Source organism: Xenopus tropicalis, chromosome 6 (assembly GCF_000004195.4).
Source record: "Xenopus tropicalis strain Nigerian chromosome 6, UCB_Xtro_10.0, whole genome shotgun sequence".
Lineage (NCBI taxonomy): Eukaryota > Metazoa > Chordata > Amphibia > Anura > Pipidae > Xenopus > Xenopus tropicalis.
In genome coordinates this window covers 17,690,023-17,717,512 of record NC_030682.2, presented here as the reverse complement: position 1 = coordinate 17,717,512, position 27,490 = coordinate 17,690,023, and the positions used below count along the sequence as shown (strand labels likewise).

At 43.9% G+C, this 27,490-nt stretch overlaps 1 protein-coding gene across 2 annotated transcripts in view; it reads right to left on the bottom strand.

Annotated features, from left to right (window-relative positions):
• Positions 1-8,497: 8,497 nt before the first annotated feature.
• The window catches only part of dnajb6 (DnaJ heat shock protein family (Hsp40) member B6), a 49,490-nt gene continuing 30,497 nt past the window's right edge, over positions 8,498-27,490 (bottom strand). The window contains exons 9-10 of one of the 2 annotated variants that reach the window (XM_012964424.3): positions 12,932-13,150; positions 8,498-9,946 (exon numbers count right to left, since the gene is read on the bottom strand). In XM_012964424.3, the coding sequence (XP_012819878.1) occupies positions 9,864-9,946; positions 12,932-13,150 (302 nt within the window). In that variant the 3' untranslated portion in view covers positions 8,498-9,863. Of the gene's footprint in view, positions 9,947-12,785; positions 13,151-27,490 lie in introns of those variants that run through there. The other variant, XM_012964423.1, reaches the window with a different exon arrangement.

The window sequence follows — 27,490 nt, the reverse complement described above, 5'->3', positions numbered from 1 at the left end:
GCGCTGTCTCCTTCTGAAAGCTCAGACTCAGGCACACTTTACTGCTGCGCTGCAAGTTGGAGTGATATCCCCCCCTCCCCCCCCAGCAGCCGATCAGCAGAACAATGGGAAGGGAGCAAGATAGCAGCTCCCAGTAGGTATCAGAATAGCACTCAATAGTAAGAAATCCAAGTCCGGCTTGGGACTCCTCCAGTTACATGGGAGTAGGAGAAACAATAGGTTAGCTGAAAGCAGTTCTAATGTGTAGCGCTGGCTGAAAGCTCAGACTCAGGCACAATGCACTGAGATGGCGCCTACACACCAATATTACAGCTACAAATAGATTTATTTGTTCAAGAATAACATTTTAAATGGCAGAGGGAATTATTTGCAATTTAGAAATAAAAAGTACAGCATAAAATTCATGACAGTATCCCTTTAAGTTCAGCACCAGGGCCCCCTAGGGTTAAACTACCCTGTCAGCCTACACCCCCATTTGGTTCACTTATTGTACAAATGAGCGTATATGAGTTTATTACCCCACCCCAATCCCCTTGTTCTACATGCTATGAACCTGCGACACAATAGAAAGATATTCTCCAGACAGAGATATTTTTCCACCATTTATCTTTATGACGCCCTATAAAAATGTCACAAATCCACAAAAATGTATATTCATCTTCTTTATGGGTGCCGACACCCAAACGCCAGGTCTTTTATGTTTGGCTGCACCCATACGTTTGCACTTTCTAAGTGTTTCCCTTCAGTTATTCCAGGGTACAGGCTTTTCAGATACACTCTATCTGCCCAATGAATTACTAACTGGCACAGGTGACTTTAGGTGGGTTGACACTAATTATAGTTGAGGTCCTACAAAGCAGCAGAAGTAGATAATACGGCTGTAGGGTCGACTCCAGAAGCTGTAGTTTAATAACAGATGGAGGGTGGTGTGTACATTCCCAATAGAATTTCACCTTCTTGGGGGCCCCAGCCTTCCTGCATCACCAGGGGCCCCAGCCTTCCTGCCTCACCAGGGCCCCCAGCCTTCCCGCCTCACCAGGGGCCCCAGCCTTCCCGCCTCACCAGGGCCCCCAGCCTTCCCGCATCACCAGGGGCCCCAGCCTTCCCGCCTCACCAGGGCCCCCAGCCTTCCCGCCTCACCAGGGGCCCCAGCCTTCCCGCCTCACCAGGGCCCCCAGCCTTCCCGCCTCACCAGGGCCCCCAGCCTTCCCGCCTCACCAGGGGCCCCAGCCTTCCCGCCTCACCAGGGGCCCCAGCCTTCCCGCCTCACCAGGGCCCCCAGCCTTCCCGCCTCACCAGGGGCCCCAGCCTTCCCGCCTCACCAGGGCCCCCAGCCTTCCCGCCTCACCAGGGCCCCCAGCCTTCCCGCCTCACCAGGGGCCCCAGCCTTCCCGCCTCACCAGGGGCCCCAGCCTTCCCGCCTCACCAGGGGCCCCAGCCTTCCCGCCTCACCAGGGCCCCCAGCCTTCCCACCTCACCAGGGGCCCCATGATCCCAGAGACATCTTTGAACCACCAGGCTTCAGCAACATCAGTGCAATATCTTGAGGGCCTCTTTGTAGAGATGTAGATCTACCGAAATGAATGTGACCGGACCATAAATAAGGGATTTAAAGACAAACACATGTATTAGGCTAAATTATTTTATTTTAAGCCCATTCTCACAAAAGTAAACGAACCCCAGACTATATGGGTCAGTTGTCTGCCTCCATTCTTCTTCAGTCCCAGTTTGGGATAATCTCATGTTGTAGTTGCTTCTCTATTTGGGATGGTTCCTAAACTATGGGCCAGGCCTACAGCAATGGCTGGGAATGCAGAGGGGGTTCAGCCTTAAGGCCTGTTGGGGTAAAACTAGGGGAAAATGCCTGTTTGCTATGATAGACACTTCTGGAAGTCCAGCTTGAAGGCCAATTAGGGAGAGATTTGAGCTGCACATTTATCTGATGCTTCTTGGAACTCTGGCTGATGCTCATATATCACCTTGTTATGGGCAATGACAGATATAGTGATTCATTTTGGGAATACAGTAGCCCCAGTGCTCCATGTATTGTCCATAATGATGGTCCCTCTGAGGGATATCTAGTCCAGCCAGGTGAAATACCTTGATGGCCAAGTAGCACCCTGACTGTGGTTTAAATCCATGGTAAATGGCTCATGCCATGTACCGTCCACTGGCACAGCAATAAATGGCACAGCTTAGCGTTCAGTCCTTTATTAATACTATCACATAATAACAACAACCCATAAACACTGAATGAAAGGACCTCCATATGGAGACAATAATCTTCACAATGGTCTCAGAAAGAAAGAAAAAGATATAAAGAAGGAAAAAAAGATATAAAGAAGTGAACAATTGATGAAAGCTGTTGGAACAATTCGAGGCTAGAGTACATTATGCAGCAAGTCAGTAGTCGTATTGATACCCTGATCATGTGATCACAGACCTACCTGCAAAACTGGGTCTATATGCAACACACCTATGGGCATGCAGTAAGTACTGGGCAGCCCGACCAACTCACACCTGTATACAGCCAATCAGAAAGCAGCCTCAGAGATAGTCTACAGCAATGTGTAGACTGGGGCAATCCACCTGCTTTAAATTAGCCACTCCCAGTTTTGCCAGAAGGAGACGTTAGGTCGGTAATAATAAATACCCATTTTATATAGACATTATTAGGGTATCAATTATTCTGTTCCTTTTCTGCATACTCCTATTTTAATGTATAACTGGGAGCAGCCATATTACCTCCAATGAGCAACATGGAATTAACCCCCTTGTGGTGTAATATAGAGGCAGGGCTTTATGAAGCCTTCCTCAGTTAAACAAATAATATGGAATCTCTACTCATTTCCAACCATGCAGAGAAGGAATGTTCCATGCACATAATACGTGATGCCCCCCCCCCCCATAGCATATTTCCTTCATTATGAGCCAAATAAATACAACACAAATCTGAGAGGTGGAAATGGGACGACTAATCTGACCTGCGAGTGGAACAATTTATTATTTTTAGCAAACAATACAGAAAAAAGAGTCAAATGCAAACACAGCTTGAGTAAAGAAAAAGAGGTGCTAGAGAGCCTATGGGCACGTGGGGAAGGGGTAGGCCCCCCAACATTATCCAGCATCACCATTGAGTATACTCATGTTCCTATGAGGTGGAAACTCTTGTAGAACAAGGTGATGGGGGGAGTAGCAAAGGGGGGTCAGTGCTTCTTCATCCTACAAGGAACTCTGTACCCCATTCTGAAAGGTAGGGCCGGCAAAATACCCCCTCCAGCAGGGCAACAGGCAACGCGCATGCATTGGTTACTATATAACGTACCCTACGCAACGCTAGGCCTCAGCATATCACTTGCTGGTCTTCCAGGGCCCCTTCCTATCAGATCTCTTTCCATGCTCACTCCGAGCCATGCTTTATAAGCATTACACATTTCCCAGTGACACTTGCCCTAATCGGATTTACTAAGCAAACAAAGATGGCGGAGACCCATGGAAACCGGTAGAATTTAATGGACGGAAACTAACAATAATATGGAAGGCATATTACTATAAAAATGGAATAACAGCCCCTAGTGTTGGTCAATTCATTTTCAGGGTAAGGCTAGCTCTGGTGTGGTGGGGCCCAAGGCAGGTCGATCAAACCCATAGCCCTTTAGCTGTTGTCCAGCTCCTAGCACACATTGGTAGCCGAAGGCCACAGAGGTGGGTCTTGATCTACTACAGTGATCCCCAACCAGTGGCTCAGGGGCAACATGTTGCTCCCCAACCCCTTGGATGTTGCTCCCAGTGGCCTCAAAGCAGGTGCTTATTTTTGAATTTCTGGTAAGGAGGCAAGTTTTGGTTGCATAAAAATAAAGTATAATGCCAAACAGTAGCCAATTATAGCTCATATTGGCACCCCCAGGAACCTTTTTAGTGCTTGTGTTGCCCCCCAACACTTTTTCCATTTAAATGTGGCTCACGTGTATAAAAGGTTGGGGACCCCTGATCTACTATATCTACTCCTCTGACCTACTTCTCTCCAGGGCCCTATTATATGCAGTCTCCCCTATTTGATCCCACCGTAAACACAGCTCTGACATAGGCTAGCACAGCCCCTAACATTCCCAGGCCTGAGCACAAATGTATCTGAGTATAGAGGCCAGGGGGCTTCCACTGCAAATCATAAACCTCAGCAAATCCTTACTTAATGATAAATCAGATAGTAGGATGATCCAGGGCTGAAAACAGTCTAGGATTGGCTAGACCATCCCATATCTGAAGGACATTCCAACTCCCTCTGAGGGACAAAGTCCTAGTGATGCTGTAATGGCAGATTCTGTTAATGCCTATAAGAGGGGCCTGGATGAGTATAGTATCCAAGGCTATTGTGATACTAATATCTACAGTTAGTATTAATGTTTGTATATATAGTTTATGTATGTGAGTGTATAGATAGGTTAGTATAGGTTGTGTGTGCTGGGTTTACTCGGATGGGTTGAACTTGATGCACTCTAGTATTTTTTCAACCCTATGTAACTATAAATCAGCTTTCTTTTTTACCAAGTCCCAGCCCTTATTCATGAACTCCTGGCCTTCTACCCTTTGTACCTCCATGCATATGGAATGTTTACTATGATGAACAATAAAGCCCTGTATTAACATTATCAGAACGTCTTGTGGTTCAGGAGATCTCAAAGGTGAAAATGAACTGTGCCCTACCGCTCCGGCAACTTCTTCTGACTCTCCACATACTCAGAACTCATACTCTTCTCCATACTTTCTCAGCAGCCTTTCTTACAATAACCCCTGGGTACATAACTCCTACCTCTCTGGCCTCCTTAGATTTAGCATCAGGGAAGGCATCGCAATCAGTCACCTACTATTCTCAAGTTCAACTCCCAGTACCTTCCTCCAGATTAATCTGCCCTCCTTGCATCCTTTGGCCTGCTCTATGCCCCCCGAGACACAGTTCAGCATGACATTACAATAAGTCAGAGGAGATTATTTGGGTTTAAGAAATATACAAACGGCAAAATCCAGGTTAGGCAGATCTGCTTGCAAAGCTTAGGATCAAGTGAATGAAGGCATGCACCGTCATGCAAACACAATGGTCGTTAGTCTGAGCTATGGAACTGGTGGTGGATTCACAGATGGAAAAGTGATTAGAACACAATCAATAAGCTTGGCCTTTGCTTGGGATGCAAATGTACACTGGTTAGCCTTGTATGCTCCTCCATGTCTGATACTCGGCTGGTTTCAGAGCTACCAAGGCGGAGAAATGAAAGGGTCAGACATAGATGGCTTCCTTTCAACGGCAATTATATGTACTAATAACTTTAAAACCACCTTTTTTGTAATTATTGATTCAAATAAATCATTAAACATATTAAAAAATTGTAATTAATGTAAATTGCAAAGATGGTGAAAATTATCATTTCTTTCACTGGGCAGTGTTTTATTTTTGCGTTTACATCCCTTTTAAACGTATTTATCAGAAAACAGTTGGTTCTGCTTTTAAGGTGGCCATACACAGGCCGATTCTAGCTGCTGATATCGGTCCATTAGACCAACTCGGCAGCTAATCGGGCCATGTAGGGACACTAACGACGGCCCTGCCCGACCGATATCTGGCCTGAAATTGGGCAGATATCGATCGGGCAGGTTAGAAAATCTAGTCGGATCGGGGACCGCATCGGCTCGTTGATGCAGTCCCCGGACCGACTGCGCCTAAACCCATCTTTCTAATTCGATCGTTTGGCCCCAGGGCCAAAGGACCGAATAAGCCTGAATTAGCCCAATATCATCCACCCGTAGGTGGGGATTTTGGGAGAAGATCCACTCGCTTGGCGACCTCACCAAGCGAGCGGATCTTAGCGTGTATGGCCACTTTTAAACATATTTAATTTTTTCCCACAGTTAGTATACAGAGGTCATAGCTACCTTCCACTTTAGGACACAACATTTAATTACTCGCTTTTAATTTGCTTGCGGGATCCAGTGACAGGGAACAAAATGTTTTATAATTGGGTGAGCTCGGCACATTTTTATTGAAGCTTTAGGGAATAGTGCAAAGTGAAAATTCTTCATTAAACAGGTTATCAGCTAATTTGCTTGGCTCAAGAGGTAGGTATATGATATTTGTATGGATAAAAGCACATTCGTTCAAGGTTATTCAAAGTGTGCTCCACCTGTTGTGCCAAACGACATATCCCACAAGCCTTTGTACTCGGTTTAGGAGGAGTTGTAGTTGAACACTAGCAGGAGGGCAGCCGTTTAGATAGGCCTGCTTTTGATTCACAAACAATAGCAAATAGGAAGGGTTGGAGTTTATTTACATTTCCCCTAGTGTACAAAATGGATTCTTCAAGGGGTCTCATACCATTGCAGGAATAAAAGGGTGGCGCAAAAGTGTTGTAATATACAGTATAGAGTAGGGTTTCTCCCAGAATACACTTTCATTTCATCCATGAAGGCAAGTGATGATGTACTACTTCTTGAAGACACCAGCCTTATTCAGATTAAAGGGGTTGTTCACCTTTAAACTAACATTTAGTAGCATGTAGACAGCATCGGACTGGGCCCCAACCCCCTCGCCAATCCGCCGGTCTCCCTTCCCCTACGCACTTCAGGTAAGTTCCATCTAGGTGCACTCAGGAGAGGAGGTCAGATGGGTGTTGGGAACCCCTGCCGGGGGGGAAAGGGGGTGAGAAGGCGACAGGGACCATCGAAGGGTGCAGGGGCCCTTGAGGCAGAAGTCCCAGTGGGCCCGGCACCCCCCAGTCCGATCCTGCATGTAGGCACTGATATTGAGAGACAATTTGCAAATGGTCTTCATTTTTTAATTTTTTGTGGTTTTTCAGTTATTTAGCTTTATGTTCATCAGCTTCAGTTTAGCAGCTTTCTGGTTGCTAGTGTAGTAACCAAGCAGTGGTTTAAATGGGAGACTTGAATAGCAGATTCTGTTAATGCCTATAAGAGGAGCCTGGATGAGTTCTTGAACAAGCAGAGTATCCAAGGCTATTGTGATACTAATATCTACAGTTAGTATTAGTGGTTGTATTTATAGTTTATGTATGTGAGTGTATAGATTGGTAAGTATAGGTTGTGTGTGCTGGGTTTACTTGGAAGGGTTGAAATTGATGGACTCTGGTCTTTTTTCAACCCAATGTAACTATGTAACTATCAATATTAATAGGAGAGGGACTGAATAGAAAGATAAGGAAAAAGTAGTAATAATAACATTGAAAGAGCAATAGGTTTTTGCTGCTGGGGTCAGTGACCCCCATTTGAAAGCTGGAAACGGAAGGCAAATATTTAAAAAACTATGCAAAATAAATAATGAATACCATTCGCAAAGTTGATCAAAAAGGACACTCTATAACAGTGATCCCCAACCTTTCTACTTGTGAGCCACACTCACAAGTAAGTGTTGGGGAGCCACACAAGCATGAAGAAGTTCTTTGGGGATGCCAAATAAGTCCTGGGATTGGCTATGTGGTAGCCCCATGTGGTCTGCAGGAGGCTCTGCTTGGGGTAAAACTGTGTCTCTGGGCTTCCAAAACTTGCCCCCAAGCCAGAAATTTAAAAATGGCACCTACTTTGAGGCCACTGGGAACAACATCCAAGGGTTGGGGAGCAACATGTTGCCCCTGAGCCTCTGGTTGGGGATCGCTACTCTATAACATACTAAAAGTTACCATGAAGGTAAACCACCCCTTTAAGTTACCCATCCCATTTTACCACTACACCCCTTGTCCCCTCATCGAATTGTGACTTATGCTCATCCCCAGAATTGTGACTTAAGGTGCCCATACACGGGCCGACTATAGCTGCCGATATCGGTCCCTTGGACCGATTCGGCAGCTAATCGGCCCGTGTATGGGCAGAACAGAGCTGCCTGGCCGACCGATATCTGGCCTGAAATTGGCCAGATCTCGATCGGCCAGGTTAGAAAATCCGGTCGGATTGGGGACCGCATCGGCTCGTTGATGCGGTCCCCGAACCGACTGCCCCATAAGCTCAAATGTAATCCGATTGTTTGGCCCTGGGGCCAAACAATCGGATTATTTTTTTTTAAAGCAGCTTGCTACCTGATATCGCCCACCCGTAGGTGGGGATATCGGGTGAAGATCAGCTCGCTTGGCGACATCGCCAAGCGAGCGGATCTTATAGTGTATGGGCACCTTTATACTTATCCCCTAGTGTAAGCTCCTTGCCCCAGGCAGAATGCACTAAAGCCAGACACTGGGTAGGGGTAAAGCATGATGAGAATATTGTTGAAAAGAGGAGTGACTCTAAAGCCCTAACACAAAGAGCCCCCTACATATAAATTGAGCCATGATATTTGGAAAAAGCACCATCTATTTATGGCCACTATGGTCAGTGCAGCTATGGAGATTTTTCATGTTATCCTCGCCAGTGCAGGCAATGGGGGATTCAATTCATATGTACAAATGTAACTATGCGGAGAAAGAACAATCCATGCAACTGAATGCTATACTACAAACTGGAAGCCCTGGGTATATTCTTCTTTTAATGCTAGACAGAAACAGCAAACATCAGTACAATGATCCACTTTTAGCAAGCCTCTGACACAGAAGTGATAAGCTGTACAAACATGGTTCATTTAAAAATAATAATTAAAAAAAAGAACATAATTGGTATACACACAGCCGGCTACACCTCTAGCTGAGAAATAATAGCAGTTGCCTCTAGTGCAGGTAACGAAATCAGAGGAGCAAAGTAGGCCCATTCAGTCACAGCCGTCAATTTTATACATTAGAAAACATTGGTTTGAAACAATTGCTTAGGTGCAAAATTGAAGAAAAATATATAGCATTAAACATTTTACATCAATACATGTGAGTTATAAAGGGGTTTGTCATCCCTGTAAGTTATAGGAACAGGGAGGAGGAACAGATTAGTTAACTGTAATCAGGGCCTATAAAGATTAAGAAAGCTAGCCACTATGGCACAGCAATGGGCACCCACTGGTGTAAGGAATACAGCATTCCATGAGAATCCCTGTAAGTTATAGCAACAGGGATGAGTAACAACTGAGTAGACTTTAATCAGGGCCTATAAAGATTAAGAAAGCTAGCCACTATGGCACAGCAATGGGCACCCACTGGTGTAAGGAATACAGCATTCCATGAGAATCCCTGTAAGTTATAGGAACAGGGATGAGTAACAACTGAGTAGACTTTAATCAGGGCCTATAAAGATTAAGAAAGCTAGCCACTATGGCACAGCAATGGGCACCCACTGGTGCAAGGAATACAACGTTCCACAAAAAGCCCTATAAGTTTAATAACCACAGGGGTGAGTAACAGATGAGTTAATTTAAACCAGCACCCCTAACAAGATTAAGGAGCCTAGCCAATTTGGTGCTGTGATGGGCACAAGCTAGGGTAAGGAACACAACTTTCTACAAGAAGTCCTGTAAGTTACAAGCATTGGTAACAATAATAGATCAGTTAAATTAAACCAGTGCCTAAAATGATGATGTGTGATAGTAAAAGAGCTTGTTTTAAATACTGGAAAGGGTACTAGTGCAATCACAAGAAAAAAAGAAAAAAAAAAAAGAAACCCCTTGAGCTTCCAAGGCACAACACAAATCAACTCAGGAATCTACCCTATATCCCATGAAGCCATCACCTAAAAGGAGAGAAGAGCAGCTCTTTCCTTTATCTACAGGATTTGCCTTCAGTCTACAGAAGGAAGGTCACTGGTGAGAATTTACATAGAACAAGTTTAAGTCCCTAGTTGTTGACTACGTTCCAAAAAATGTATCTAAGCAAAACAAAAATGGTGTCAAAGTTACGCCCATAGAATACGGTGCTCTCTGGTGTAAGGATCTAAGGCCTCCCATGTCCACGTTAGTAGATTGGTTTGGAAGACTTCTTTTTCTTGTATTCTTCTCTTTGCTTCTGCTTCTTTCTCTTGCTCCCTTCTTTGTGTCCTGGGAAAACATGGCCAATGAGGAAAAAAAAAAAATACATGCTACTAGACAGTTTTATGGCAATTCTGTCAACGAACTGCAATACTTGCGACAATTATTTAATTATTTAACTTTCTATTGATGTATGACGGTAAAGACGGGGGGTCCCTTTTGTGTCCTGCCTCTCCTGCTGTTTCCTAACTTGTGTGTATACTAGGGGATGGGTAGTGATGCCATATGTCTTGCCCCACAGGTCCCTCTTGGATAGAGCACTGACAAACTCAGTCCATGCAGTACTCAAGGGGCTAGCCACAGGTCTCAGGGCTCCAAATGGAACACAGAAGGCCATGGCAACTCTGCAATACCAGAAAGCAGTTTGGAAAGGTCAGTGGACCTTAAGCAGTGTGGAAAGTTCATGTCCTTAAGCAGGGATAGCAGACAAACCCCTCTGCTAACATACAAAGCCCTATACTCCTCACTATATTTCTTCACCTGTCTCCCCATACGTTCCTCGCCGTATTCTCTGCTCCTCTTAGAGCCATAATCTTTCCTATACCATCCGCACCCCCTGACATCTCTCATGTTAAACCTTTCTATCTCGCTCCCCTTGGATTTCTATCCCTGAATTCCTTAGTAGGGAGCACTCTCAGAACCCCTTCAGAAGAACTAAAACACTACCTGCCCAGTCCTGGATCTTAAGGGTTAATGCCCAAACCTGTGTACACTTTGCCCTCCTCTTTGTGCCTGTATTTTGTCTACCCACCTAGATTGTAAGCTCTATGGGACAGGGACATTTACTAGTGTGTCTTTTACAATGTAGCTCTAATCCCTCATTTTTATTTATTTACTTAATATTACTTTTCCTGTCTCCTGTACTTCTCTATATTGTAAAATTGTACAGTGCTGCGTATCTTAGTAGCGCTTTATAAATATCTGCATATAAAATACAGCAATTCTAGCCATATTCATTTTTAGGCTAAGCCTCCTTTAATAAATAACAAGAACAATTTAATCCAGTGTCTCTGAATTAACTGAGGCTGCTCCAAATAACGTCACTGTGTGTACAATAAGGCATGGGCTCATACTGTATTATATTTAATAGGACATCACCAAGGGAACAGTCTTTACTGAATTATCCCCCATATGTAATAAAAGGCACTAAAGCTTGCCCAGTAACAGTAACTCATAGCAACCAATAAGATGTGCTAATTGGTTGCTAGGGGTTACTGTACCTGGGCAAACTTAGTGCTGTTTAATTACATACCCCAATTGTGTTTTGTTTAAAGTAAGATTCAGTGTAAAGACTATATTTATTTATATTTACTGACATGCCTGTGTTCAGCTTAATTCACTGTATCTCACATTATTGACTGTGCCATTAGCAAGGAGTTACGGTGGAACCAAACACTCGCCATACAGTCCTTGTTTGATATTATGTTATGGCAGCACAAAGGATTACAGTACGCCATGCAGGGATAATGACTGGGATTTAGTACTGGCAGGCCTGATGGGGCCGTGGTGGAAGTCAGGTTAGTATTTTAGTGGGCTAGAACATTAAATATAAATATATTCATGGTGTAAGGTGTAATTAGGCAGTCGGCATACCAAAACACAAAAAGACAGTGCGCTCTCACGTACCCGCGGGTCCATTTAGAAGAAATCAGTAGTGCCCATTGCCAAGGACAGTGGCAGAGTAAAAGCCAGTGCAATTGCAGTATAAATATAGCAGGGTTTAGCCTGGCCTATACATTATAATAAAGACTAAACAATATCTCTCTAATGATATATCACCTTAGTCTCATCTAAGGGTCTCAGCGTGGGCTGACAATCCAACTGTACGCTTGAAAAATCTTCTCATTGTGCCTGCACCCAAAGCACTGAATCCACCCTTGTGCCGGCACAATCAGAAGATTTTTCAAGAGGGTTGTCAGGCCACGCTTATATGCAGGTTGACAATCTGCCTTGTGGGCCTTACCCTAAGGGTCTTCTAATACGTGGCTTTTTCCTGTTGCCTCAACTTCATCAGAAATTTGACCAGATCTATAGCTTTGATCTAAAATTAACCCCTATCCACTCCTTTGATCTAAGATGTAACTTTATCAGGGTCGGACTAGGCCGGAGGGGCACCGGGAAAAAACCCAGTGGACTCTGACGGCCCAGACCCGATTACCGCCAGAGCTCCCTTGGTCCACTCATCTCCCCCGATGCTGAAGGGTCCCTGCAGGGGTTGTGGGGGCCCCAAGGGCGGCACTAAACTCTATTGCTTAATTGCCATATAATAGATAATCAGTTTATCTCCTATTCTTTTTTCTGTCTCCCATTCAAACCGCTGCCTGGTTAGCAACTGGAAAAACCCATTTAAATTCCTAAACCGCAGAGCTATAGCAAAAAACAATGTGAAATTATTTCAAAGAATGGCAAAGGATAAAAGAACAAAGCCCACTTGCAGTTTGCCTTGGAATAACACTGTATGTTGTACTAACAGTAACTCTAAGGTGAATATCTTTTGTAAGGAGACATTATACTGAATCATTTACAGTATAAAAGTATATGTAGTGAATAAAGTACCCCCTATTGTAAAATCTAGGGATATTAGAAGTCACTGAGGAGTCCCATGACCATATAAAAGCACAAGGCCAAAGGCCAAGTGCTTTTATACAGGTCATGGAACTCCGAGGTGACCTCCGAGGTACTTTATTTATTATAATATACAAGTTTTAGTGATAGAAATTATATCACTAAGCTCCGACACTGGTGATGACCCTGACATTAATAAATCCCTGGATAAAGTGGTGATTAAGGAGTGCTAAGAGGGGGACCCTAGTCGACATGGACCATTGCTAAAGAACTGCTTGGCACCTATGGTACTGTTCACATTTATTACACTGTGTGTGTGTATAGTCTATCCCTATGTCAGGACACAACAGCCCTTTTTTTTAAGGGTCGTACACTTGCTGGACTGCCTGACGGACACGCCAGCCTCACTGGAGCCTTCATTGTGCACACCTGCAGAGTAAAAGGGGGGCTCCCAGTTGCTTGTACCCCTCATCCTCTCTGGTTCCTCCTCATCGTCGTCGCTTTTGTAACTGTGGCCGTGTCTGGGAGGGCCTGCGGGCCGGTGGGGTTTGGAGGTTCTGGCACTGCTGCTGCTGGAGGGCTGAAACGGTAGCGCATTCTGTCCCCGGCGCCCACACTCTTCCACCAATGCTGCTTCGTCTGCAACACCTGGAGGCATAAGGAAAAAGAGATGCAACCATTAAAGCATTCAAGCAAATGTCTGGCTGCTGAATAATTCAGAAACCCCTAGGGGTCAGTTGCAAGTTTGTTTTAAAATATTGCTGCATTCATTATACTGCTAGGTCATTGTAAGGTGAATTTCCCCTTTAAAGCTGTAGGATTATTCTGTATTTAGGAGTCGGCTGTTCCCACGCTGCCTCTTTCTTATCAGGGATCGGAACATTTTATTCAGGCACGTCGCAGCTCTCAGCTCAGTGTTTATGTTGTGGCTATTTATTGCCACTGTAGCAGCGCTCTCAGCAATTAGCCCGCTCAGGTTTCCTTCTGGCACCGTGTCAGCTGATAGGGTTGTGCCCAACGCAAGGAACCCAAAGTGCCCTCGCCATGGAACTGTATACCCGCCGCTCATACTGTTTCTATCAAATCTATCAGTGCAGCCTCTTCCCCAGACATTAACTTGTGTGGATCTTTTTTTATGCAATAATTTGGCCCCTGGGTTTAACTGCCCAATTCTAAAACCTAATAGATATCTGTATAATGGGATGGCCAGATCAGGAGGATCCCATACACAGGCCAATGAGCTGCTGGCACAGTATGGTGGGGCTAAGTGAGCAGCTTTTATCAGCCCTTTATAGCTCCTACTCCCAATCCCATCATACCCTAATATGAAAACTATTCTATGGTTTCTCCCAACACCCTCTTGCCTTACCATACACACTGTTCCACAGTTATATGCCCTACCCCTGGCACCATCTTGCCCTATCTTACACACAATATTCTGCAGTTACAGCCCCCACCCCCTGACTTCCCAAGTGAGCGGAAGCATGCTGGCAGTTGTAGTTAAAGGAATACTGTCATGATTTTTATGGTGTACTTTTTTTTAGCTGTAACATAGGTGTGTAGGCGCCATCTCAGTGCATTGTGCCTGAGTCTGAGCTTTCAGCCAGCGCTACACATTAAAACTGCTTTCAGCTAACCTATTGTTTCTCCTACTCCCATGTAACTGGAGGAGTCCCAAGCCGGACTTGGATTTCTTACTATTGAGTGCTATTCTGATACCTACCGGGAGCTGCTATCTTGCTCCCTTTCCAATTGTTCTGCTGATCGACTGCTGGGGGGGATATCACTCCAACTTGCAGCGCAGCAGTAAAGTGTGCGTCTGAGCTTTCAGAAGGAGCCAGCGCTACACATTAGAACTGCTTTCAGGTAACCTATTGTTTCTCTTACTCCCATGTAACTGGAGGAGTCCCAAGCCGGACTTGGATTTCTTACTATTGAGTGCTATTCTGATGCCTGCCTGACCATTAAAATACGACTAAAGCTGGCCATACACGCACCGATGATATCATACAAAACCTCGTTTCGTACGATATTCGGTGCGTGTATGGCAAGTCGGCGAGTCGACCGATATCGCAGGAAGCAGGAATCTGCCTTCAGCTCTGAATCGGCAGAAATCCTATTGTTTCTACCTCCTTATCTGCCGTTTCAGCCCTGAACGGTTACTGGCCGATTGTACAATCGGAAATCGCCACGTGTGTGGCCACCTATAGCCTTAGAGAGATACAGATAGTGTGAGTTGTATGTGATACAGCTGTGTTATAATGCAAGGAGGTGCTGTACATGGACTCATTATACATATGCAGCAGAGTAGAGTTTGACAAAAGCCAAAGGCACATTTTTCCCTCCCACTCTCTGTATTTACCCCCAGGCAGGATCATAGGGCAGATCAGACGATACCGAACAAAGCAGCATCATAAGGAAGTGGCAGTAGCATTAAAACACCAACTGCTGTATAAAAGGTTCTACACTGATAATAACTTACTGATAATAACCTATACAAGTTGTGCTTAGTGTGCAAAGCTGCCAGTATTTGCTATTATACATACATACAGCTTTCATTTTATTACCTATTTTAACACTGCTGTGGAGAACTTTCCTGTGCCTTGCTTAGCTTTCTTATTCAAGTTGCTCTGCTAAATAATCTCATTAACGGCTTAAAATCCTACAGTGGCCTAACAATGTAGGACAATGGGGTAAAAAGTGACAGTAGTCAGCATTCTACCATTGCTCAGGCGAATGTGGCCAGCAGAGGCCGCCATTTTATTAGAGCCTATGGAAAAGATGACTTCTCAGAGAAGTCATGGTTGCTCTCTGGGCAAATTTTGACTAACAACTTTCAGCCAGAGGCAGGTAGAACAATGAATGCACAAATCTCATTGGTTGCCACGGGTTACTGCCCACTCTGAGGGTGGCACTTATCCACACTGAAATGTACCACATTGCTATAGAATAGTTAGGCGCTTTATAAACACACAGTAATGGAAAGATTATGTTTTTCTTCTGGAAGGGTTAATTTCTAATACTGAAGTGATCAAGGCCTCACAGTGTGATTCATAAATCTCTATGATCTGAGGATGTGTCACGTGGATGGGAAGCCTGGGTTACCATGGTAACTGTCCTAGGGCTGAGATGAATGCCATGTTTAAAGCGAGCATCGTGAAACAGCAGTTCCGCCACAAGGGGCTTATTATGGCACGTTAGCGAGAATACTGGGCCAGTGGCCGAGGAATGTACCACATGTATTTGGTGGGGGGAGGGGGAGGGGACTCACGATAAGTAAGAGTTTTGGTTAAAATGTTTTACTTCTTTTGGATGGACACCAGAGCAAAACAGATGCAGCAGACTTTATTGATGCATATGGTGCTCGCAGGGATCGTATACTCACAATGAAAGAAAATATCATTTCAAACACTGCTTGACTAGGTGTATGGGTGAAACAGATCTCCTCCTGCAAAAACTGCAAATCCCATGATGCTCTCTATCAATGATTTAAAGCAGTGCTGTCCAACTGGCGGCCCGCGGGCCGCATGTGGCCCGCGACCCCCCTCTGTGTGGCCCCCCACCTGTCTGGCTGCTTTGATGGCTTACTCTTGTGTAAGCTTTAAATAGTATCAGTACTGAGATTAACTGGCCCCCTGCATGGTTCTCACCTCAGATTCAGGCTGTAATCCCCCTGTATTGTTTAAATATGTAATCCCCTGTGTTGTTCACACCTTTTAATCTCTGCATTGTTCACCCCCTGCAGTGTTCACACCTCAGGCTCAGGCTGTAATCACCCCCATTGTTCCCCTGTTCACACCTCAGGAGCAGTAGAAACCCACAAATAATCCCTGCATACTACAAAAAGAACATATACTGAGGTGGTACTGCAATTAAAAAGTTTTTTAATATATAGTTATTGTGCAGACTGTAGGAGCAGTGCCAGCATTGTGTCACTGTAGGCTGCCTGTGCCACACAGGCAGGGTAGGGAAGGCAGAGTATGGCACACACAGGCAGAGTATGGCACACACAGGCAGAGTATGGCACACACAGGCAGAGTATGGCACACACAGGCCAAGTATGGCACAAACCAGCCAAGAATGGCAAACACAGTGAAAGTATGGCACACGCAGGCAGGGTAGGGAAGGCAGAGTATGGCACACACAGGCAGGGTAGGGCAGGCAGAGTATGGCACACACAGGCCAAGTATGGCACAAACTAGCCAAGAATGGCACACACAGTGAAAGTATGGCACACAGGCAGGGTAGGGAAGGCAGAGTATGGCACACACAGGCAGGGTAGGGAAGGCAGAGTATGGCACACACAGGCAGGGTAGGGAAGGCAGAGTATGGCACACACAGGCAGGGTAGGGAAGGCAGAGTATGGCACACACAGGCAGGTTAGGGCAGGCAGAGTATGGCACATACAGGCAGGGTAGGGCAGGCAGAGTATGGCAAACAGAGGCAGGGTAGGGAAGGCAGAGTATGGCACACATAGGCAGGGTAGGGCAGGCAGAGTATGGCACACACAGGCAGGGTAGGGAAGGCAGAGTATGGCAGTTTTTGCTGTACTACAACCATTAATATGGGTATGGTCATGTTATAACATGGGTGTGGTTTCAAGTGGGTGCGGTTTCAAAAAGGGGAGTGGTCAAAACTGGCTTCCATTATCGGCCCTCCACCACGTAGGTCGGAAAAATTCCGGCCCTCGGTACAACAGAAGTTGGACAGCACTGATTTAAAGGAAAACTATACCCCCGAACAACTTTGGCCTCTATAAAAATATATTGCATAAAACAGCTCATATGTTAAAGGGGACCCAGACATATAAAGCTGTATAATAAAAGTCCTTTCCAAATTAAACATGAAACCCAAAATCATTTTTTATTTAACACATCCATACCCATTATAAAGGCAATAAAAATCGAATCTGTCAATCATATATTGCCTGCCCCGCCTCTATGCCTAGGCAGACAATAACTTTCACTTTCCATTCTGCACTCACTTTCCCGCTCACTCCTCACCATCTAATTGTGTATCCCGTGCATGGACATGTGCATCAGCTCCCCCATTCTGGCACATTTTGGGGTGATACAAAGCTTACAACAACAGTGCCCACAAAATGGTGCCTGCCTGTTTGCTGTGATTGTGTAATTCCAAGACTGAACGAAACAGGATTTATATTATTTATATAGTGTAAGTGAAATGTATGTTGCTTGACAAACACAATAGAAAATAATTTGGAATTCTCTTAGGTTGACAGGTTGCCTTTAACTTCCTGCTTCATCTAAATAACATTTTTATAAAAATATACTTTTTTTAGTAGCATGTGCCATTGGGTAATCCTAAATAGAAAACTGCCATTTTAAGAAGTAAGGGCCGCCCCCTGGGATCATACAGCGCACACAAACAAGCCAAGGCACGCACATGCTAGGCCCCATCAGCCAATGAATGGACAGAGTTCTGTCTTTTGCTCCCACACTACTTCCTGTTACAGTTAGAGCTGCATTATTTCCTGTCAGCTGATCTCTGAGCGAGCACACAACCTATCAAAAAATGGTGGCCAAGGAGAAAAGATGCAAAAGGGCAATATTTACTGATATATATATTCCAGTTTGGCGAGATTCTTTAATAGGTCACTTAATATGATATAAACTATATATTGGTTAAGTATTCATTCTGGGGGTGTAGTTTTCCTTAAAGCTCCAATGGGACACTGACTAATGAGCAAGATCCCCACACAGTGTAATACATCAAATCTGAATAAAGAATATAGATTTGGAAATGAAGACTAATGCACCAGGTAAGCATCCACCTTGGTAGGGAAATACCCCCACTCCTTAAGGGAAAGTTCATCCTAAATGTAAGTATAATTTTGGCAATGGTGCTTGCACTCAGTGACCTTCTACAACTTTCTATGTCTCATTGTTGCTGTTTCCCTGCAGGAATTATATTAGGGGCCAATAAACGGAAACTACTCATTTTTTTTTTCTGATGAAGCAGGTCAAGGCAGGTGATAGGGCGGGCCCCTGTAAAGGTGCTGTGTGTAAGTGATGTTTCATAGGTGCCGACAGGTACAGAGGGCGCAGGAATGCCAGAGACAAGATGGGAGAAGAGACAGACTTTATATACCTAACACGTTTCTCAAGCTAACATTTTCCTGACTGTGACCAGCACACCCCTGCTGTGAGTCACTGCCAGATTTCCCTGGCTCTGATTGGCTGATTCCAGAAGGAGTCAGCAATGTGCAATTTGGCTGAGTTGTTTAAGGTAGCACTCTCAAACCATTTATAGCTCAAAAACTATAAGAAAAATATAGAAAACATATTAGTCTGAATTAAGCATCAATTGCAGCTCAGTGGATTTTTTTTTTGTCATAGTGATAGTTGTCCTTTAAAATCGACTTACAGAGGGCTGGTCTGTTACTGTACTGGTCTCTGCACTGATTGGTTCACATGAAATTCCCATGTATGTGTTACAGCCGCACCCTTCTGCTCTGCTCTAGATACAATGTTCCAGGGAAAAGAAGAAAGCATAAACCCCCAACACAAATATTATGTTATATACAGTAAATACCACAAGGTAAATGTTATTTTTGTAAGTGCTACAAGGGCGCCATAAAGGATAGTAACAGTCTGTAACTGCAGCTTCAAGCCACTCTAATGTGGTTAGTGACGTATCAGCAAGGCACACAGGCCTATAGCACATAACGTATGGGCACATGGAGCATATATGTTATTTTTTACTTTAAATTTGGCTTTTGTGGCAGCTTTTGTGTTATGATTGGCAATGGAGGATATCTGCCTTCTGCCATAGTTACACCATAGTTACACGGACATCTGGAACACAAGAGTCCCTCATTTCCATGGTTATAGATAGGCAAACTATTTCTATTGGGTTTCTGTCCTGTTTTTAACTGCCCGCCCAGGTTTCAGATATGGAGACTCTGCACTGATTGATGTGTCAGTGGCCCAGTTGTGGGCGTGTCATAGCCCAGAACCCATCATCCCAGCACCAATTAAATCCGTTCTGCACAAATTGAAAGGAAACCATGATTGTCTATTTGTGTTTGTAAAAACCATTCCCCACCCCCCAGACTCTATTGTTTAAAGTCTCTCTGCTTTCCATAGTGGGTGTTGCACATAGGGGTTGCCACTTGTCTGGTTTTGACAGGGTTGGACTGGGGGGTGCTCCTGCCCCAGGGGCCCTAGAGGTGCCCCCGCTGGCCGCGTCCCCTAATCCACCCCGCCATGAAACCCCCCGCAGGGTCCCCCACCGACGTCCTCCCCTGAGCGCACGTAAGTTTAATGTGCCAGGGGAGAAACGCTCGGGCAGGGGGAGTGCTGGCAAGGGTTGGGTCTGGGCCGCCGGGGCCCACCGGTGTCCAGTTGGCGCAGTGCGACACTGGGTTTTGATATGGACACCCCTGATTTTGTAAGAGCTGCCTGGTTTGGCTTTACAAATTAGGGAATCAAGATGGGGTTTGCCTTGAATGATATGGCGATCAGCCAATCCCTGATTAATGCATCATTGTCCCAATCCCATCATAGTGGTACAACGTTATGAAGGGGCTGCACCACTCTGTGAGCCTAAGGGGGGGGGGGGTGGTGGTAAGATATTTATGTTTATGTATTGTTGTATTTTTTATCCTGTGAATTAAACCTGCATTGTAATGTACTATGTATTAGCACAAACAGACACATACAGTTGCAGCACCCACAGTCACACTGTTTATGGAAGCACAAACTCTCTGAATTCCTAGGGTGGATCCAGTAAATTAATGCATGCCAGGAATGTCCAGAATTTCTTAAGGGTGTCTCACTGGGGGGGGGAGGGGGCAATAAATGTTAAACTGTCATGTGTTACTTAAATAGAAATGCTACATAATAAATCAATTCTGCATTTCTAAATTAAACATTATAACCTAATTTTTTTTCAATATAAACATCCATGCCTGTTATAAAGGCATTTCAAAATCCCAGCTGTCAATCACATATTGCCTGTCCCGCCTCTATGCCTCAGGCGTAGAGGCGGGGCAGGAAATTACTTTTACTTTCCATTCTGCACTTTCTAGATGCATTCCTTACATTACCCCTCCCTCCTCATCATCTATAATTGTGTACCCTGTGCATAAGCATAAGTCCACCATTCTGGCACATAAACAAGATGTTGGGGTGATACAAAGCTTAATAACAGTGTGCACAAAATGGCGGCTGCCTGCCATTTTTAGTTTAGTTTCTTTATTATAATGCTGCCTTGTCCATCCCTAGGCTGAACAATTTTCTCTTAAGGGGGCGCTCCAACATTCCAGCACCACTTGTCCAGCCCTAGAATTTCCCACCACTGTTCCTGGGTATTAATGAGACTAATGTGGCCCAGTACAACAGCCCCAATGACATGGCTGTATCTTTCCATTAACCTAAAGGTTTCTGTGTTTATGTGTTGAATAGATGTTACTGCATCCCACCAGCAGAATCGTTTGAATCTTTGAGAAAAAGACATTGGGCCCCCCTTCCCTTTCCTAGGCCCCCCCAGCAGTCACAGGGTCTGCTTTCTCTACAGCTAGGGTTGCCACCCCCTGGGGGCGGGGCAGGGGAGGAGATGGGGTTGTGATGTCGCCGGGCGGGGAGGAGGAGGGGCCATTTCAAAACAGGGCGGGGCTATGACGTGGCGATCATCGATTGCCCAATCACCATGTCAATGTTGCCGAGTCCTTCCTAATAATGGAAACCGGGCAGGAGGTTTTGACCAGGGCAGCCCTTCTGAAAACCGAGCTGTCAGGGTCAGAACCGGACAGGTAACAACCTTATCTACAACAGTGTTTCTTAACCTTTATGTCCAGGAACAGAATCAGTTCTGTGACCCAAATATTGGTGAATATGAACAGTGATTATGGAGACCAACCGTATATACCATAGGGGTCTTATCTGGGTTAAGAGTCACTGCTCCATAGTTACATCCCTTGTTGCCAGGGATAATAATAAATAATAATTGCTTTTTAGAGAAGAAGAAAAAGAAACTAAATAAGACAAAGGGTCTTTCTGCAACTACTGATATCTCAGTGTCTTATACTGAACGCAGTGCTGGCAGTTTGGGATAAAATGCCGGAAATCACACAATTTCGCAGACACCCAAATAAAAGAGCTCAGAACTGAAAAAGCACTACGTTTGCCAACATTTCACGGCTCAAATATTTCTTTGCTGATGTCAGCATCCTCGCTACATCTACTTACAGAGGCATCAGTGGGATTCTGTACGGAGTTTTTGTTTTTAACAAGTTTATCAAAAACAAGTTTCTGACAGTCATGTGAGAATATCAGAATAATGTTGGGCAGTTATAGGCCTCAGGCTCACGTTCTCTCTCTGTCAGACCGACATTAAACTGCACAAACCAACATGAGCACTAACAGGGGCAGTGGCCCTTTAATTTACCCGACACACTTGTTAGCGTTACCAAGACAGTAAGGGGTATATTTATCATGCTGTGTAAAAAGTGGAGTGAAGCATTACCGGTGATGTTGCCCAGGGCAACCAATCCCCAATTAGATTTCAACAGTTAGAAAATCAAAGCAAAGCATCTGATTGGCTGCTATGAGCAACATCACTGGTAATGGTTTACTCCACTTTTTACTAGGGATGCACCGAATCCCAGGGCCTTTTTTTGAAGGATTCAGTTTCGGCCGAATCCACGGTCCCGGCCAAACCTAATCTTTTTACACAGCAGGATAACTGTACCCCTAAGTGTATAGGACTTTAAAGGGACCTGTCACCCAGGCATAAAAAGCTGTAGAATAAAATTTCTGTTCATACACAATAACACATCTATACCCATTATAAAAACATTTAAAAATTCTAGCTGTCAATCATACATTGCCTGCCCCGCCTTAGGCATAGAGGCGGGGCAATTACTTTTACTTTCCATTCAGCACTCACTTTCCCCCTCCCTCCTCACCATCTATTTGTGTAGCCAGTGTATAGGCATGGGCATCAGGCCCCCCCATTTCAGCACATAAACCAGATTTTGGCATGATGCAAAGCTTTCCTTAATAACAAAATGGCGCCTGCCTGCTTGCTGTAGTTGTATAATTCCAAGACTGAAGGAAACAAGATTTAAATCATTTACATAGTGTAAGTGAGGTTTCTTATGCTTGACTAAGAAATCTGAATTATTTCTCAGGGTGACAGGTCCCCTTTAAGGCTTCGCGGCATGTGATGTATAATGAATTATCATAAGCAAACAATCTGAAAGTAAATCAGTACAGAAGTAAATTTTTCCCCCATTACCGACCCTCTATTTAATAGTTTCTCATTATAATGTCAGCATGACCTGCTCTCTGTGGATTACACAGTGTTTCCATAACCGAATCTCATCCGCAACACTGCAGGGCTTTGTCAGGTTCTACATTGTATTTCTATAGCCTCTAATATCATATATCCCTATGCCTGAGGCCTGATATTTACTGGTTTACCAGGTTTCCCCTTGATAACAAGGCCATACCAATCCCAAACGTTCATCTCTATTAGGCAGAAAATCAGCAGAAAGGAGCCCCCACAGGCTCAATACAAGAGGCTATGAGAACAAATCTGAACAAGGAAAACAATTTTTCAGTCAAGATGAAATTAGTTTTTCTAGCCAGCGTGGAATTCTTGAAGATAGGCTTGCTTAAAGGGGAACCTAAGCTTTCAAGCAACTTTTCAATATACTTTGATTAAAAAATCTGCAGCCTTTTCATGATTTTAATGTAATAATATGGTTTGGAACAGTTCCCTAAGCCCCGCCCCCTGTTCCCCTGCTGATCTGGCTGGCTACTTTGTGACTCAAATAAAATGTAAGAGTAGTCGCCTGTCCTCAGCCTGCCTTCAGCCTGCATCCTCCCAATCCCACAATTCCCTGCACACGTGATGTCAATAAGGAAAGGAACATCATAGTGCAATGCATTGTGGGTTATGTAGTTCCTGCATGCTGTCTGTAAGCTGTGGAGAAGTTGTTACAATTTGTAACATCAGTGTTTTAGTCCCTCCTCCCCTGCCAGGGTTTCAAATGATACAGAAAGAGAAGAACTGTTTTGCAGCTGGATTTCAGCATATAAAAATGGTATTTGTTCATACTTTTTGATGGAACAGATTACAGTGATAGGTATATTAGGGGTTTCTGAATTGTGTGGGGCTATTTAACTGGTCCCACTCTTGGGTGGGGAATGGGCTTCTGTGGTTGGTTTTGTGGGGGGGACTGAGCTCGCCATTAACCTGATTAACCCAGCTGCTGGTGGCTGCAGTAGGTATAGGGGCCCAGTAGAGCACTGACTGATAAACAGTTAAATGACCTCAGAGGGACCTCAAGATGATCTTGCTGTCCAGTATCTTCTAGTTACACCCCTGAGGTCACTGTATGAGCCGATACAGAGTGCTCTAGCCGTGCACTGAATGTCCCAGAATGTCCTTTTTTCCAGTCTGCACAAAGGCTTTGAAATAAACCACCTTACACAGTAAAAATAAATATAGAAAATACAATGCTGAGGAAACAAAAGTCTGACCCACTCGTCTGACCTCTGCGCCTTTTCCATTTGTTAGCAGAACACTGTCCTGACCCTACATTAGTGCAAGTGCAAGGTGCACAAGGCCTTTGTGCACCTAAAATGGCTCTGGATGTTCTGACCTGAGTTGCAAATCTGAGAAATTTTAGGTTTTACAGAAAGTAAGAGTGAGGGTTATGATGTTAGAACGGATGTGTTGAAAAGACCAGTTTCCCTGACACTTAAATGAGAAGGAAAGGCCATAAGCACTAACAGAAATGAGTCCTCTTATCAAAAGAAACACAGGATTTCTCATCTCCTTTTTTGGTAACATTTTCTTTGGTATCAGACTTCCTCTCTTTTAGGGCAGTAAAGGCCTCATATTTCCATAGTGGAATCTGTTGAAATTGTTGACTTGCCAAGCAAATATGTTGGCAATGGTGTATGCTCATTGGAAAGATGAATGGATTACTGTACCAGCTGCTTGATCCAAACAGGTTGCTCAACTTTCCAGTGGCCAGAGGAGAACCTGCACTGGTCAAACAGGTACATAGCCAGATAACCAAAGTGCATTCAGCACTAATACTGTGGAGTCTTCCGTTGTCCACTCTGATAGACTCTCCAATACAAAAAACTTGTTTAGAAAAGTGCCATATACTAAGGTCCTATCAGAAAAGTTAGAGCAAGTGCAAGTGAGGGAATACAGGGTTATGGGCGACAGCACTTAGTTGATCCAGGGACTAGTCCGACTGCCAATTAAGGGTACTGCACCATAGTATCAGTTTTGTGCTTCCCTACAGAGATTTATTTACATAGCCAGATATGCCACTGGCCTGTGTGTCTCACTATTGGGTGGAAGCTTTGGCAGTCAATATATAAGTGAATTAGCCCCAACTACTAAACACTATCATTTATTTCCTATATCTTGGCAGAAGAAATACATATACAGATATAGTTTATTGTATCATCTTACAGACTATCAGCATCCCTGGATGCACCAAATCCAGGATTCAGTTCGGGATTTGGCCAAGATTCTCCCTTTGCCAGCAGGATTTGGATTTGGCGGAATCAACGTTCCTGGCCGAATTGAATCCAAATTCTCAACATCACTTGACTTTTTGTTGCATAAACATGGAAGTTAAACGTTTTTTGCCCTGTGCTGTGTGCACAGTTCTTTTTAACCCTTCAGATTCGATTCAGTATTCAGCCGAATCTTTCACGAAGGATTCGGGGTTCGGCCGAATCCGAAAATAGTGGATTTGGTGCATCCCTACAACATACTAGCTATGTCCATATAATACCATTGCTAGCCATGCCGCCTATCCTACTGGCTTCTTATCCATGTGACACAAAAAGGTAATATAGTCCATACTAAAGGTGGCCATACACTGGCCTGGAATTGGGCAGGTTAAAAAATTTAGTCGGATCGGGAACCACATCGGCTCGTTGATGCAGTCCCTGAACCGACTGTGCCTATTACTATCGTTCTAATTTGATTGTTTGGCCCCAGGGCCAAGTGACCGAATTAGCCTGAATTTGCCCGATATCGCCCACCTGTAGGTGGGGATATCGGGAGAAGATCCGCTCGCTTGCCGTCCTCGTCAAGCGAGTGGATCTTAACATGTATGGCCACCTTAAGCCCACAGGGCTGGTACGTAAGGGATAGAGCTGAAACCATTAGATAACAACATCCCACACAAGCCCTTAAGCTCCAAAGCAGACTCTCCAGTTCCTTATATCACATTTCCTAGACTTGAAACAGCCCTATATATCTATATATAAAAGCATATTTATGAGTGTATATATAACAGTCAGTTGTTGCTTAGCAGAGAGCTAAACATGAAGTTATATGTTGGAAACCCTGCTCTGTGTTTAGGCAGAGACGCCTCACAGGATTCCTGCTAAGTGTGCAACACATACCCCGTGTTTTAACCCCTCTAACTTTTTAAAGCCTCGTAAAAATAGATAAGAAAAATATTTTTTCAATATGCCAATATTCCCCTTAGCATTAAGCTCTCCATGCTTAGCACTCAATTCTTCGAGCAGCCATGAAAAATCTGTGGCCAGGTAAGGATATATTATATATATATATATATATATATATATATATATATATATATATATATATATATATATATATATATATATATATATATATATATATATATATATATATATATATATATATATATATATGCTCTAGAATGGGTTGGGCAGGACTCAGCTAGGCTATTCATTGATCTACATTAGCAGTATGTAAACATATGAAATTCCACACTCTAGTAAAACATGTAGAGGCAGAAGACCCAGCAATATTTGAAGTAAGGATTGTGGGTTGTTTAAGGAAACAGACATCTTTTCGTGTAAGATTTGTGTGTGGATAAGGAGATGCGGTATGTAGAAAAAGCAGTTGTGTTAGAACATGCATTACATTCTAATCAAGAAATCAAGGTCACTACAAGTAAAACCCACCCTGCCTTTATAGCGCACTGTTTTGTAATATATAAAGGCTAATATAAAGGGGTTGTTTACCTTAGAATTAACTTTTAGTATGATGTAGAGAGTGTTATTCTGAGACAGTTTGCAATTGGTCTTCATTTATTATTATTTGTGGTTTTGAAATGATTTCGCTTTTTGTTCAGCAGCTCTCCAGTTTGGAATTTCAGCAACTATCTGGTTGGTAGGGTCCAAATTTCCTTAGCAACCGGGGAGCGGTTTAAATGAGAGACTGATATATGAATAGGAGAGAACCAGAACAGAAAAATAAGTAGTAAAAAGTAACAATAACAATAAAAGTGTAACCTCACAGAGCAATTAGTTTTCTTGCTGCCAGGGGACCCCCCCCCCCCCATTTGAAAGCTGCAAATAGAAGGCGGTGGCAAATAACAAAATAAATAATGAAGACCAACTGAAAAGGTGGTTAGAATTGGTCATTCTATAACATAGTAAAAGTTAACCAAAAGGTGAATTTAAGAGAAACTGTACAGAATAAGCAGTGGCCTACTGACATGACCAAAATTATACTTAATTGGATTCAATTCCATACTTGAGTCATTGATAATGTGCTGAAAGCTGGCCACACATGCCCAGATCTGGTTGGACAGTCTGGTCAGTTTCACCCATACTGTCCAACCATTTGGACATTGTACATAAGACATGTTACCTGTTATGTTAACTGAAGGTAATATTACTATACAATCATATTCCAGTAATCAGCTTTTCTCATTTCATCTTAATAACAGATTCTCTCATCTATCTAGTTGGAATTCTGATCCTCTCCTGAAGCCCCTATCCCCCCCCCCTCTCCCTTTGTCCCAGTACAATAGAATGGCCCAAGGGTTATGGACTAGGAAATAAAGGTTACAACCTAGAGGTCGGTACATAGTCCCTTGCTAAGTAAGCTCATAGCATATACTGAATAAAAACACAATAAAAGGGCAGAAGGAGGCATCTTTGGTATTACAAAACTTATTTCCAATAACCCAGAACAGTTCCC